Source organism: Poecilia latipinna, unplaced genomic scaffold (assembly GCF_001443285.1).
Source record: "Poecilia latipinna isolate Pla-1442-1.1 unplaced genomic scaffold, P_latipinna-1.0 Scaffold1683, whole genome shotgun sequence".
NCBI lineage: Eukaryota > Metazoa > Chordata > Actinopteri > Cyprinodontiformes > Poeciliidae > Poecilia > Poecilia latipinna.
Window position 1 is genome coordinate 71,264 of NW_015114299.1, and position 15,592 is coordinate 86,855.

At 41.6% G+C, this 15,592-nt stretch overlaps 2 protein-coding genes across 2 annotated transcripts in view; one reads left to right on the forward strand and one right to left on the reverse strand.

Moving 5' to 3' along the window:
- The first annotated feature begins 2,979 nt into the window (after positions 1-2,979).
- LOC106964505 (golgin subfamily A member 3-like) lies at positions 2,980-10,688 on the forward strand. The gene is made up of 15 exons (XM_015060062.1): positions 2,980-3,768; positions 4,597-4,671; positions 4,748-4,831; positions 5,573-5,635; positions 6,391-6,492; positions 7,214-7,285; positions 7,366-7,422; positions 7,994-8,056; positions 8,146-8,208; positions 8,290-8,352; positions 8,722-8,775; positions 9,102-9,185; positions 9,288-9,350; positions 9,837-9,965; positions 10,044-10,688. Exons 1-15 carry the CDS (start codon positions 3,411-3,413, stop codon positions 10,322-10,324), a joined length of 1,611 nt encoding a protein of 536 aa, XP_014915548.1. The 5' UTR covers positions 2,980-3,410; the 3' UTR covers positions 10,325-10,688.
- A 706-nt stretch (positions 10,689-11,394) lies between these two features.
- The window catches only part of LOC106964502 (mitogen-activated protein kinase-binding protein 1-like), a 28,457-nt gene continuing 24,259 nt past the window's right edge, over positions 11,395-15,592 (reverse strand). Inside the window, exons 29-32 of the mRNA XM_015060057.1 lie at positions 14,935-15,329; positions 14,153-14,851; positions 13,472-13,557; positions 11,395-12,409 (exon numbers count right to left, since the gene is read on the reverse strand). Coding sequence (XP_014915543.1) covers positions 12,170-12,409; positions 13,472-13,557; positions 14,153-14,851; positions 14,935-15,329 — 1,420 coding nt within the window. The 3' untranslated portion in view covers positions 11,395-12,169. The remainder of the gene's footprint in view (positions 12,410-13,471; positions 13,558-14,152; positions 14,852-14,934; positions 15,330-15,592) is intronic.

Sequence of the window (15,592 nt, forward strand, 5' to 3'; positions counted from 1 at the left end):
AAAACAACCAGAACTTCAAATAAAATGGATGCTGAAGTTTCTGTAAACAAAATTACCTTTTAAAAAAAAAACAGGCTAGTTTAGACCAAAGCACCAGACTGAAGAGTTTTGTATAAAGAGACACAAGAAAAACAATCATGTAAATGGAAATTATTGAGCTTATTTTAATTTATCATGTGACGAATTGATTTATGTCAACAGGCCTGGTGAGCGCCGCTGTGGTCAGGATGACAAACACTTGACTTATCCAGTTTCTTGCCTATTTATTGTTTTGTTTGTTCCTCTTCAGCCCCCTAATATAGTGACAAATGTAGGGAGTTTTGTGTGTTTCAACATTCAACTGAAGGACCCGAGCACTGAGACTGTTTTATGTAGAATATCACAGAACTAAACAAATTTACATGATTTATTGAAAAACATAAAGAACCCTAAATCGCCTATTTAAACAATTTATTAAGACAAGAAAGTTGATTTGGGGTTAGTTACACTTTAAACCTTTCTGTTCTCTGTCTGTGAGCTGATTGGTTTTTGCTTTGCTAGTGGGACTGAGTAGAACGGTTCCATTAGACCCGACTCATGTTCACTGTTCATAGAACTTTCCTCCAAGCTGCTGGTTACTTCCTGTTACACTGACTAGTTCTACATAGTTACTGAGGTTAGTCATTTTCTCTGGAAAACATATTTAGGGTTAGTTCACTGATTGCACTACAACACTGGAAATGACTGTCAGTCTCTGTTACTTTTCTGCTTTTGTTCATAGATTTTGAATAAACTTTCAACTTGGTGCTGAACTGTGTATCATGTGACGAATTGATTTATTTTGACAGGCTTGGTGAGCAGGGCTGTGGATCAGTATTTTGGTCACTTATAGAAGCATAACAATTTTTTAACATTCTCAAAGGTTCTGGTGCCGTCAGTCTCTGCAGTCCAACATTCAGCTGTTACCCCACAGGGCTCAGTCTGTTCAGACGTTCAGCCTTCAGCTTCTGATTTGCTGTTAGATAAGCAGAGCTGTCAGTTTGTAGATGTCATATAATGATAAAACAAATTGCCAGTCAAATGAACCCTACAGGAAGTTGAGCTTGACTCTGAAATGTAGTGAACTGATTTTTTTTTTCCTCCAAGCATTCATAAGATATTTTTAAATCTGTAATGAATGTTTGTACTTCTGAAAATTGACTTGAATGGATTGAAAACTCAAGTCAGAGTAAATGCAGGATCCTCAGTAACAGTTAACTGTAAATATGTTCCCAAGAAATGCTACAGAGCCTGACTAGCATGTTCTATTTATCTATTTTCTACATGCAGACAGTAAACAAAGCTGGAGACACCAGGTTGATGGTGTCAGAATCTCCATTTTAAAAAGGGGAAAGTGACAAATTTAAAGCCTCAAAACTATTTTCTGTTGCAGTTAATTTTTCATGTAGCGATGGTTGTGATTCACCAAACTGTACTGATGATTTCTCTTCTGTTAGTACATAATCATTTGATATGTGAAACAAATTTAAGTCTTTGGGGATTCAGTTATAAGGAGTTTTGTTGTAGCTTAATGTTTGGTGACCTGGAGTTGATGAACATGAACTGAAGATTGGATGTTGAACATAAATATGAATTATTAAACATAACAAACTGAACTAAATTCTATCTTTAAATGAATCAGAACTGTGGCTTCTAAATAGAAATTGACAATTAGTTGAAAAACAACCATCCAACAAAGTTATGAAAGGGAAGAAAATACAGACACATGACGTTCAAGAGGGAATTAATATGACAGCCAGGATCCCACTGAGCATCCTCTGTAGGGTGCAGGTATCCAGGAAGAGTACCAGCAGAAACTGCTTCTTGTAGCTTTCTGTTATGATCAGATCATCTGGGTACGTTTCACCAACTGCTTCTTGTTCCAAAAATATCATTTTAATGCTTCTGCAGCACCACCATTTAAATAAAAGGGAAACAAGGGGTCAAGTGCTCTTCTGAGTGAAAACTTCAGAGTACTTGAAGAGGATCCTTCTTTTCTCACAGCTCCATTTGCTATGAGAAAAATGACTGCAGCGATAATAGGTGTAACTTTGAAAGATTCAGAAAACTAGAGTTTCTGAGTGAGTGAATGAATAAAGTAGAGAAAAGATTATACCAATTTACTGAACAGGTTATAGCTGATAAAGCTTTTAGGATGATGCACAAAATACCTACTTTCCTCCATGTTTATCAGCCTTTTCAAAGCAGTTTTATGTATGTCGCCCTGATTACTCTGGTAGTCTTTAACTTACTTATAAGTTTCTAAGAAACACTAGACTAGAAGTTGCTGATGGCCAAACGAAACTCCGTGCAGCTTGTGTTGGAAAAACGTTCATTACTCGAAGCTTTTCAACGCTGTTCCCTTTACTGACACCTGGTGGCCAAAAGTATGAAGAGCAGCTTGAATCTACTAATGTGGATTTCCATGAGTCAGGTTTTTTCTATATAAAACTTGAAATCAATTCTTACAATTGGTAATAAGTAAATGTGTTAAAATCGGGTCAAATTCTTCCAGTGACTGCTGTTTACTGTATTTTCTTGATCTCCTAAAGCCACAGCAGGTAGGAACTGACATTAAAACAACAAAGCTAGTTTATGAACAAGATGTTTCACTTTAACATAAACTGTTGTTTCTGTTTCTCGAACATTTTAGTTAAAATGAACCTGTTCTTCTTTCAGTGATGTGACTCACAGTGACTAGTATCCTGGAATTACCAATACTCCATGTTAACATTCCTCAAGTACAAGTAAAAAATACGTTTTATTAAAACTACTCCCTGAAGTCAATTTTTTCCAAAACGTTACTCAAATAAATGTAACTATGACTGACTCACCTCTGGTTGACGAACAGATTCTTTCACCTCAGGTGTAAATCTCCCTGGTAACCAGCTCCTCCCTGGTTACCACGGTTTGCCTCTCTGATAAAAGCTGTCCCATCAGTCTAGGTGGACCTCCACCTTCTGGTAGGTCTGCAGCTGTTCCACCCTCTCTCCATGTTCAGATGATGGATTGATCAGAGATGTGGGATTTGTTCCAATCTGCCTGTTGTTGTAGATCCTAACCCTGATTTAAACTTCTCCCTGGTCTGTTGGTCTCCATGTTGTTCTCTAATGTTCTCTAACAAACGTCTGAGGTCAGAAAACCAACAGCTGGATTCTCTTTACTAATCATGTGACTTCTGACAGCAGTGGCTTGTTCTGGATTTTATTTAGGGTTATCTGAATAAAGGGAGGATCATGATTACAGTTTAGTGTTAATGTGTTGTTTTGCCTGTTTCATGCATGATCAGAGGATTTATGGTGAGCCCCCCTCTCTCTACCCTGGAATGTTCTCCTGCTGGATTACTGTGTTAAAGCTGCTGGACTGGCTTATCTACAGCTTCTGGCTTCAACATGAGGTCTGCTGTTCTGTTCCTGCTGATGCTCTGCTGCTCCGTAGGTGAAGGCCGAACGGAGGTCTCTGTTCCTGCAGACGATGGCAGCAGGACCGAAGCACGTCCCCCCGGGGACCTGAGCGTCCTCTGGGAAGAGATGCAGGGCCTGAAGCAGCTGGTCCTCAGTCTAAAGGGGGAACAAGTGGAGCAACGACAAGAACTCCGGACTGTGGAGAGTCGGCTGAGGGACGGGGAGATGGAGGCAAAGCTGCAGAAGCAGAGCATGGATGAGCTGCAGATGGCGCTAGACCTCCTGCTGACGGAGCAGACCTCTGGTCTGAGGAAGAAGGTGGAGGAGCTGGAAGAGCAGACCAAAGGTCAGAATAGTTGTTGTGTTTCCTGTTCATGTGCTTCATTAACCTTATCATCCTATTGGCTGATCATAGCTGTGACGAGGAGATAAAGGCGAGATCCATCAACCAGAGTCCGTTCAGTTCAGTATATTTGGACAGATAAAGGCAGAGAGTTCAGGTTCAATTCTAGCCAAACCTTTTCCAAAAAGATGTAGTCTTAACTCAGCACAGCAACCCCTAAATCTCTGGTCCCCAGTTCCACAAGCAGAGTTCTGGTCTGCTGGGTTTTCTTTTGTCCGTCTACCAGGACATTCTAGAGCTTCATGCTACTTCCTGCTAACAAACTGGATGGAGATGTTGATTTCATTTTCCAGCAGAACTTGGTATTGGCCCACACTGCCAAAAGTACCAAAAGCTGCTTCAATATTCATGGTGGCATTGTGATTGATTGGCCAGCAAACTGACCTTTAACCCCATCTTCAAGAGGAAGATGATTGAGCTTTAGCTTCTTTTTTTTTTTTCTTACAAAAACAAAGCAACAAAACTGTCAGTCTGTGGATGTTTAAACACTAAGAGGCAAACATCCAACCACCTGCAACTGGAACTGGAGAGAAAAGTTGGTTTTCCACTGTACTGACTGAGTGAGGCTGAATAGAAATGTACACCACACTTATCAGATTTTATATATGAACAGTTTTAAAGTCATCCTCCACCATATATTTATTTAGCACATAAAACTGATAAAATACTCAGTTTTGAAAATGTTTCAAAGCTTTATGGATCCTTCTCTCAGGCGTTGCGATCCTGACCCCAGACAGCTCTGACATTTCCTGCCTCGTTTGTTTCTCTTAGCTGAGATATCAGAGCTTCATGCCAGAATAAACAGCAGTGACAACTCAGTGGAGATCCTGAAGAAGAAGAACTCAGGTGAGTCCCAGGAAAAACAAAAAGCTGCTGGTGTGTCTCTGCAGCGCTGAGCGGTTCGGTGCTGCTGTCTCTACAGCTGTTGCGGCTGAGCTGCCATTCCTGCAGACCAGACTGAGGGCCAGTGAGAGCAGCGTGGAGCAGCTGAGGAGGAAGGACACAGGTCATCATCCTCCTCCCATCAACTTCATTACTTCTTCTCTGGGTTCAGCACAGAGCTCCACTGAAGTGTTCACACTCCCTGACCTTATCCACATCTCCTCATGTTCCTACCACAAACTTGTTTGTATTAATTAGGATTCCTTTGTGACAAACCAACACATACGACTGTGGAAGCAGAAAAAAAATGATAATTTAAAAGCTGTGGAAAATCTAAAAAACATGGCGTGACTTCTGTTCCCAATAAACATAGAATTCCGCAAATTGAAACGACAAAAGTGAATTTGCTTTATGGAAACACAATAATTTTGAAAAAGCTCATGTTTTTTGATAAAAGGTTTTTTGGTCACATTAAATGGATGTATTTTGCGAAACTACAATACAAACACTTTTTTTCGCATCACACAAGTCACATGATCAACAGCTGGATGGTACTACTTTTGAAAATGTCGAAGAAGACAACAGGAAGTAAAAAAAAGACAACAGGAAGTAAAGAAAGACAACAGGAAGTAGCCACAGATATGAATCAGGAAGTAGCAGGAGGAGGACAGGGTGTTTTGTTACTCAAAGTGCAGCTGGATCCACCTGAGCTCTCACAGCTTCACTCAGTTAACAAAAGTAATGTGTCATTCTGAAGTGTTAGACATTTGTCACATGTTCTGAGTTGGACAGGCCAGTAGGATCTGATCCAGTGGATTTCCCTCTGGATGCCTGCTGTCAGTAACCTGCGTTTTGCTGCTTTCAGTTCTGGCAGGCAGACTGTGCAACACGGAGAGTTTGATGGAGGAGCTGATGGGGCAGATCTCAGGTCAGGCTGCTCCTCACACTCTTTGCAGTCTGGTTCGTTCTTAGATTCAGTGAGACTTTCTAAACGTTTCATCACACTGAGCTCAGGATGTTTGTGGACCTAGAAAATGTAGCTAGCTACCATGTTTTCCTGAAGTTTTCTCAGTTCTGTTGCAGGAGTCTTGAATAAAAACTTCAACTCAAAGTAAATTCTGAAGCCAGTTTGATTTAGCAAAGGTTGTTTGATCTTAATCTCAAACTAAGAACTACAGTAAAAGTATTCACACCCTCTGAGGTTTTTCACATGTTGTCACTGCAGCCACAAGCTTCACTGTATTTCATCAGTGATGCTCTGAGCCTCACTGCCAACTTTAATCATCAGAACGGATCAAACTCAGTCAGACTGGACGGAGGGCGTCTGTGAACATCAGTTTTTACATTTTGTTACAGATCCTCAGTTGGATTTATGTTTCAACTTTGACTAAGCCATTTTAGCATATCAGTATTATTTTATCAGATTCAAAGAATGCCACATCTGTTTTCTTATTTGTGAAGAAAATGTGAAAACTTTGTGTTCATCTATGACATGAAATCCCAGTAAAATACATTGAAGCTCCTGACTGTAATGTGACAAAATGTGGAAAGTGGAGCGTTTTTATCATTCTGCTGCAACAGTTTGAGTGGCAGCAAGAGTAGAAAAGCAAAGTATCTGCCAGGAGTCACTACAAACGTTTGTGTTGAAATGAAAAACATTCGTCAGATTTTCTTCTCTCCCAGAGATCCAGGCCTGCAACACTTCAGCTGGGATGGATTCTGAAGTTCTGGTGCTGGAGAATCACCTGGACATCCACCTAGACAAGCTGAAGGCTGACATCGAAGGTAAGGGTCAGCCTTCTGGGTCCAAGACATTTTACTAAGAGCACATGATGCTACTACATCAGCCTCCTCTCCTCTGACACTGTCATGCAGCAATGAGCCCATAGTTACATCACATCCATGTTTCTGTCACCTTTTATTCAAAGCTCATCTACTTGTAGTGGGAAACTGGCTTGTAGCTGAGACTTTGATGAAAACTTCAGACGATCCTGGAAGGCTAACATGTTAGCCAGAGCTATTCTACTGACCTGCAGACGACCTTTGATTCATTCCGGTTAAAAATCCAACATGCTTACAATAATTCAACTAGAACTGAGGTGCTTTATTCGTTATTCATTTTATTTATGACATCTAAAAAAAATAATAAATAAATAAAAAATAAAAAAAACAGATGCAAGGGCTTTTTCTAATATCTTAAGAGAAGACAAAACTGACTGACGAGTAACTTTTCAGTAATATAAATAGTAATTATAATTCTTGAATATAAATTAAACCATACTAGCTCCACAGGTTGATGGTTTCACTTATAAAAATACATTTTTTTTCTGTTTTAAATTTAAAAAAATCTCCCAGTGGAACTAGTACTTTTAAATCTATACTCAAGTGTTATTGACTTGTTGTCTGATTTAACAGCAGTAAAACTTCTTCACTGGAACATCAACATTTCAGCTCCACTGGTTATTAGAAAAAGGTGGATGTTTTATCTGACTCTCTTCCTTTCCAGGTCAAATTCATGAGTTGGAAAACAAACTGAGTTCCAGTCATGTGGGTCTGGACGGCCTGAGTGCTGCTGCTGGTCAGACCATTCAACAACCGGTCACACCATCAGATTCTTTTATTCTGGCCTTTAACACCAAACTGAACTGTTTGCTGCAGAGCATCGCCTGAACCAAGCTGAGAGACAACAGGATGAACTCAGGAACCACAACACAGGTGAGCAGCACTTTGACCCATGTGAAGGCTGACGGGTCCATACAGACCCGACCCACTGACCCAACATACAGGACATTACAGTAATCCAGCCTACTGGTCACCATGTTGCCTTCAAAGATCAGGTTTTATTTTTGCGAGCTGCTGCAGTGGAAACAGCTCGACTGAACTAATCTGACAGTGGAGTTTGACTTTTGCACGTCAGTCAGCTTGTTTATCAGTTAGTTATATGAAATAAATAATCATTTTAGTAGTTCTGATTGTAGTCGAAGTTGTTCTTCAGGATCAAGTTTTTTTAAAACCTGAAACAGATGCAAAACATCCATAAGTTAAATAAAGGAAGGCAGTAATCAGGCTGGCTTTGATTGATAATGTGCAATTAGGTGTAAGAAAAACATTTCAGGAAAGTATCTGTTTTAAAAGGAAGTTAATAAACTCTAGAATGAAGACAAGTGAGACAATAAGAGTCCAGTGACTGATGGAGACAGGCAGCAATCCCCTGGGACACTTCAAGGTCCGACGGCCTCGACGAGAAAAAAGGAAACTATTTTTACTGTTTTTTTGTTTGTTTTAGAGTTGGTGAGCAGACTGGAATCCAGTGAAAAACAGCTGGGAGATCTGAGGACAATAAACACATGTATGATGTTTCCTTTATTGAAAATGAAACTTATTTTAAAAACAAGTTGAAAAATGAAATATATAATAAAAGACAAATCTGTTCTGTAGACATGGAGACCAGACTGAACTCCACTGAGGAACAACTGGACCAATTAAAGAATCAGTCTGCAGGTACCATCATCAGGTCTTGTGTTTGGTTCTGTTCATCCTCTGTGAAATCATGAAATGAATGAATGAATGGATCCTGTTTAGTTCTGGAGGTCAGACTGAGAGTCAGTGAGAGACGACTGGAGGAGCAGCAAACAGGAAGCTCAGGTAACATGGGAAACTTTTACATCGACTGAACATTTCTAATAACTTGTCTTAGCTAGAGCAGGTTTGTTTTACATCTGAACCAAGAAAACAGAACGTCTTGCTCCAGATCTGTTGTCTCACATGTAATGTTGTAGAAATCCTCCAGTCCAAACTGTCTGGTTCAGGTTAAAATGACTCTCAGTTATTCCATAATGTTTCTAACAAACTTGTTAAAATAGATGATTAAAGCTTATGAGTTTCTGTTTTAAATCAATATTATTGCATAACGATAATACTGAGTGGGTTTGCTGCTAGTTGCTACTAGTTACATGGTTCAACTGTTCTGATGTTATAAATTATGTTTATTTCAAATCTATGTGTGACTTTCAGCTCAGTTCTCCAGGATGGAGTCCAGACTGACGGATGAACAGAGCAGAACTGCAGGTCAGTCACATTTTCACAAATCATTTGATTAATGAATCATTTCAAGATGTTTTTTTAATTATCTTTGGGCTTTAAATCACAGAAGTTTGCAGATTTGTAGGTCTTAATCATTTTAATTTTAAGAAATGATTAAAACATTTTAAAATTGTAATCATTTTAATCAGTTTTCTGGTAGGCACAGTCTGCCTACCAGAACTGAAACACTGGAGAAACCCAGTGCTTAGATAACAGGTTGAAAAAATGAGACCGATCTGATTCTACACATTGTTACACATTTTAATGAGTCATATTATAGTAGTAATGATTTATAATAAATTATTTTTCAGAGTTTGAAACCCAACTGTCAGCTGTGACTTTCAGACTGAATGTGACTAAAGAGCTTCTGGATGATCTGAAGAATCAAAGTCTAGGTGACGGATAATTACTTTTTTTTTGTACTTTTTTTTTTTTTTGTTAGCAGTTTGTTTCTGCATATTGTGTCTGGATGAAGGGTTTTGTGTTTTATGTGTCAGCTGGAGCAGCTGAACTGGCTTCACTTTCAGAGAGACTGACTGCAGCTCAGGGGAACACAGAAGGTAAATTCTCCTGAGACATTCTGGGCGCCTGACGTTCAGAAACAATGAAAAATAATGAAGGTGTTTCATCTAAGCTGCCAAACAGACTGAAGACAGAACGATTAAACTCTTCAGCTCTGATGTCATCACAGAACCAAACATGGAGAAGCAGGGTTCAGCTTCTATGCACCTCAAATCTGGGACGAACTTCCAGAAAACTGAAAAATAGCTGAAACACTGAGTTCCTTTAAATCCAGGCTAAAAACAAGCCAGTTTAGAGTTGAACCATTTGAATTGTAATAAATGGAATATTGACCGACCAACATATTTGATGTGTGTTGATTTTTAATGATGACACTTGACAAAATGTAAAATCTGTTATTGAATTTCACAGCTCATATGATGTTTATGATGTAAAGCACTTGAACGGCTGTGTTGTTGAAATGTGCTGTGCAAATAAATTTGATTGATCTATTGATCGCTGAGGCTCCAACATGTTTCTTTCAGATGAGCTGAAGGTGGCTTTCTCAGCCGGTCTGACTGATTCAGGAATAGTTGGTCCATTTGATGAAGAAACTACTCTGATCTTCTCCAAAACCATCACCAACGTTGGCCGAGGCTACAACAGCTCTGCAGGTAGCAGGAGGACCATCTCTGTAAACGCTCTCTCTGGCTGCAGGGCAGTGAACTGATGAATTAATGTTGCTGCTGCAGGTGTTTTCACCGCTCCAGTCACAGGACTTTATTTCTTCAGCTTCACGGCTGCAGATTATTTGAAGGGTTACATGGGCCTGTACCTGTACCAAAATGAGCAGCCAGTCAGCTTCAGCCTGGACCTGAATGACCACGGAGGGTACACCTCCATGACCAGTGCAGTGGCTCTGCAGCTGGACCAGGGCGATCGGGTTCGCCTCGCTCTGCCAGCCAGCTATCGGCTCTATGACGACTCCAGAAACTTCAGCGTGTTCTCAGGTTTCCTGCTGTTCCCGGTCTGACCTGGCTGAGTCAGGAGCAACATGGAGTCTTTATTCAGACTGAAATAAAAGTTGATTTCTTTGGTCAGTGGAAAGGTCAGTCAGTGGTTCCATTTTGAACAAACTCAACTTGAAGCATCTTGATGAGTATAAGTACACATTTCATCAGGTTGGATATGTGCATTATTTTGTGGTCTGTCTCTTGTCTGTGCTGTGTATGATCTAATCCCAACCTGTATGTCTCTCCATACAGGTTGGGAACAGATCCGGTCATGGTTGGAATGCTGAGTGACATCAAAAACTGGGGGAAAAAAACAAAACAAGTGTAATATCACATCTATCCCACTCAAATCAACAAAAAAATCAAGTTGTTAGGAGAGAAAATGTAAAAAAAAAAAAAGAGAGAAAAAGATAGCATTTGATTCTGACATTTTAATAAAGTCACCTTAGCTCTGGGTTGGATTCTCTAGTCCAGTACTTGACTGGTTTGAATCTTACCTATTGACTTCTTTATGTCAACATTTAACGTCTCATGGCAGAAGACAGAAAAATCACAGATGGGGACCTCAAGGTTCAATCTTAGGACTCCTACGATTTAATATCTATATGCTCCTTAACTACGCAGATGATCCACAGCTCTACATTATGATGTCACCAGGTGACTCTAAACCCATCCAAGCACTGAACAGATGCTTAGAACAAATCAATGCATTGATGAAATGATCACTGTTTCACAAAGGGCCATGTGTTTGGATTTTTTTCTCCCTTAATAATAAACACTTTCATTTAAAACTGCATTTTGTTTATTTGTATTGTGTTGATTAATATTTTAACTGGTTTGATGTTCTGAAAAAAAGGAAATCAATGAGGTGGCAAATACTTTTTCAGATAACTATGTATCAATTTTATACATTTCTGAAGACCTGCATTGACTTTGACATGTCAGAGCTGTTTTTTTGTGTTGATTTATTTGAAAGAAAGAGTCTGAAATCTAACGTGAAAAAAGTGAGCAATCCCGATTTCTGATGGCGCTGTGTGTTGTGGCACAGTCAAAGTAAAGAACTAAGAGTTAAAGAAAGAGAAGATCAGAGTAAAATGTGAAACTTTTATTAAACGTGACAAAAACAACAGGAAACAGGACTCTGACGTCTCTGTGAACAAAGTTCCCCAGCTCTGACCCGACAAAGCCCCGTAGTGTTTGCCATAAAAGGTGAACGAAGGTGCATTAAGGCTCAGATCAGGACTTCCACCTTAAGACTTCTAAAAACACTCCGGTCTCTTTGGGCCGGAGCCAGTAGTGTAACAGCTCACCAATAAATACAAAGTGTTATTTGTTCGCTTCAGGAATCATGCAGATGCAGGAACATTTACATCAATCAAGTCTAGACAAAGTATTGCTCTTTGATCGCTGGTTTTCACTTCCTCCTACTTTACAGTGAGCAATCGTCTGCAAGAGCTTCAGACAGACTTTAAAGGTCCTGGTAATAAAACAAAAACGGCAATCTAAAAATGCGTCCAAAAGAGAGTTTGACACTTTCTGGGGGCAGCTGGAGGTCAGGAGGTAGAGTTGTCATTCACAAAGCAGAGAGAGAGTCCTTCAGGTCCCGTCTCCTCTGGTTGACGTGTAAACAAGTGCAAAAACTGAGCCCCATGTTGGCCCCCGGTGTGCTTTCTGTGTGACAAAAACACACTGAATGTTCAGGAAAAAAAGAGCGCAGGATGAATGAGGAGGTGAAGTGGTGAGTGAGGCTGCAGCTGTAAGGTTCACTGAACAGTGTCAGACTAGGAAGAATTTTTAAAAAAGTAAGATATTTAAAAGTAGGGAGAGAAAAGAAGTTTGAGTTTAATGTGCGGAGTGGAAGCAGCTCAGGTGGAGGTGTTGATCTTCCTGTTGACGGCCTGTAGGAGGAGCAGTGAGTACTCCTCAAGTAGAGCCGCCGTCTTCACCTCCCCCACCCCTCCCATAGCTCCCTCCAGTCCCAGCATGCTGGGCGAGCCCAGAGGGAGAGAGTCCAGCTCTGCCCTCATGGCCTGGAAGGCCTCTGATAGGAGGAGAGACATCTGACACTGGCTGGGGGAGGAGTCATCTGCCGAGGAGCCGCTTACCTGGAACAACAATCTACATGTTAATGTATTAAACACTACAAAAACATGAAACAATAGCAAGTATTTATGCTCTAGTTTCTAGTGCAAATATCTTAGTTTACTTGAAATAAGACAAAGCAAAATTACAAGTAATTTTTCAGCAAGATGTAGAAGCTTGTTTTAATTCTGTAAAATTGATAAAAGAAAACTACTAGTTCCACTGGCAGATTATTTAACTTATAATAAGATATTTTTTCCATCTTATAAGTGGAAAAAAATTAAGGGTTCACCAAAACAGTCTTCTGATTACAGACTTTAAAAAGCCTGACTTGCTGATTACAATTTTGGCCGACAGTGATTTTGTTTTTGTCTGAATGTCGCTAAATGTAGCAAGAAAGTTGCTGAGTTGGCAGCAATGACCTGGTGACCAGTCTGTCAGTCACACCTCCCACTGCACAGCAGAAGAGGACAGTGGCTGATATTTAGACCTTTGCTGAGGTAGATAAGATCAGGGGAAAAGATGGGCTTCACATGTACATATCGGCTGATCACCGATCTCCACCGATGAAGGAAATCTGGGCTGATTTATTGATGGAAGCCCAGAATGACTGATGACTGAAATCAGGAGATTTTCAGCTTGATCAACCCTGATGACTTAAATATACACAATGTAAAAACAGAGGATCACATTCACAACACTCTTCCTTATGCACAATATTATTATTTTTAATAATTAATTTAATAATAATTTAGCTATTTTCTGCAAACAGCCAGACTCTATTTTCTGCTCCATGTCAACAAACGGCTGTGATTCATTCATGGAAATAAAGAGCAAGGCTTTTACTTGATAATAAGAAGGCTGAGTGCCGCATGGCAAAGTTGTTTTATCATTTTTAGAGAAGTGTAAGCAATAAGGACTTTTTAAAATCAAACCGTGTTTGAGAGACTTTCAGCAGATAACAGGAAGGCTGCATATGTGCTTTGGTAGAGGGAATTAAAGTGACAAAATAATGTAACTTGACAATGAGCTGCAGCAGCACTAGCAGAGGAAAACAGACAGTCTGAGCAACATGTGATCATCACCTTCCTGTACAGATGTGTTGCTCTCTTAAAGCATCTCTGCAGCTCATTGGTCAGAGCCTTGCATGTCTCCAGGCTGACCGGCTGATCTGTAAGAGGAGCAGCAACAGGTCAGCTCACTTCCGCCTTCACTTTATAGACAGACAATAAACACACAGCACAGCAGCAACGACAGTCAGGGGAAAAAATCATGTCCAATGCGTCAGTTATAAAACCAGTGGAGAGCGACCACGTAGCAACAGAAACAGCTCATAACTTTATCTTGTACTTAAATGGTCTAATAAAGTCAACAATATTAACTGCGAACACCTTCAGTACCTACATTTAGCAATTGTCCTGAACGATGGTAGGGCAAATGCTGCAGTTACTGAGTGTGCTCGATACTCCAGATATTACGGTAAATGTCTGAGGTCTAAACAGGACATTCATGCCTAAGTATGTCAGAAAACACACAGGCTGTGATAGGGTGTCCTCATTTTTTCACGTGACTGTATGTTGTTCACAGAAATACACTCTCATACAAGTAGAGGGAGGCAGCAGAAAAGAAGGGAAAAAAAGGGAAACAGCTAAAACGCCAACAGGAGACACATCTCACCCGTTGCAGAGGGAGAGGAGGAGGGGCGGAGCCAGAGACATGACAGGATGAAGTGATGAAGAAAAAGAGGATGAGAAGGAAGGCCAAACCTGGATCGTCTATGGCGTCTCCACTGGTACCTGCACGAGTCAGAGTGTCCTCCTGTCGGGGCAGACCCACAGGACAGACGGACACTAGGGGAGACGGCTCTGAGGAGGCGGAGTCAGCAGGCTTGGAGGAAAGGGAGAAGGAGTCCAGGGAGATTTTGTCCGGAAGTGGACGGCTGCTGCCTGGGACGCGAGCCTGGAGGATCCGGGAAGAAGGGCCTGCTCGGTTACCATAGCTACCCGCTGACAGAGGCAAAGAGGAAGAGGCGACAACAGGCACAATGGCAGCATGTTGGGGCGTGGCCAGAGAGGCGTTGGAGTGTACCACGGCAACGAGAGGCGGGTAGGATGGTGTCTCTTTGAGCTGGGACACTGCTGAGCCGGACGCCATGGCAACATCCTCAGGCTCAGAGATGTGGAGGTTGTCGCCAATGGAGACAGAGCGGGACATCTTAGCCATGGAGCTGGCAGTGGGGCTCATGTAGGAGCGAGGCACCGACAATGTCAGAGAGGGTGAGGAAGACTTTCTTGGCGTCGCCGTGGCGTTCTCCTGCTGGGGGGACCTGGGGGAGCTGGAGCTGACCTTTAGATTACACTGTGTTGTGGACGGGGGCTTCCTAGGGGATGAAGGGAGAGTGGTGGGACGCTGAGGAGGGGCGTCTCTGGACGGACCAGAGCTCAGCTGGGAGTCCAGAGAGTCTCCTGATGAAAGAAGAGAACAGAGAGGATCAGATGTTGAGGGGTGGATAAGGGTGGGCTGCTGCTGGTGGGGATATGAGGGTTACCTGTGCTGATCAGCAGGCTGTGGACTGACTGGGCCTTCTTGAGCCCTGAGGTCAGGTGGGAGGCAACTGAAGGGACCACCAGGCCTTGCTTCCCTCTGGGTTCGTCCAAGCTTTGGACCTTCTCCTTCTGTGACGCAGTCTTGGTGGGGGGATTGGTTAGGCTGGTGGTCCCTGCTCCGTCCCCCTGGGGCAGACTCTGACTGTGTGCATGAAGAAGCTGTGATTGGTCCTGGTGAGTCTTTGAGGTCTCCTGCTGGTCCGATGACTCATGACTGTCCTGTGTCCGGCTCTGGATCCCGTCTACCAGGGGGCGGACTTCAGAGACCAGGGGCCTGGCCTTCACCTCTCCCACCCCTCCATGGGAGCTCCACATTGGGGGAGGAAAGTCAGTCCGACTGAGGAGCACAGATAAGGTTCAGTATACAGCAGCCCTAGTGTGTCTTTGTGTGTGTGTTTCTGCGTTTCTGTTGACTATGTAATTGCATAATTTGACATTTCAAAAATGAATTCACTTAATGAAAACGCACCAATTTCATTTAGTTTAAAAACAAAAAATGCTTTGCCACCTAGATGAGGTGGTTGTTTTGCCGCATCAAAAGTGCTTTATTTTGCAAAAATTGCAATGGAAACACTTTTTTGCATCACACGGGTCACATGA

Coding starts and splice junctions, on each gene's coding strand:
- LOC106964505 (XM_015060062.1), top strand. CDS start 3,411: ATGAGGTCTGCTGTTCTGTTCCTGCTGATGCTCTGCTGCTCCGTAGGT. Junction 5,636..6,390: donor GCTGATGGGGCAGATCTCAG/GTCAGGCTGCTC, acceptor CTTCTCTCCCAG/AGATCCAGGCCTGCAACACT. Junction 9,351..9,836: donor AGCTCAGGGGAACACAGAAG/GTAAATTCTCCT, acceptor TGTTTCTTTCAG/ATGAGCTGAAGGTGGCTTTC.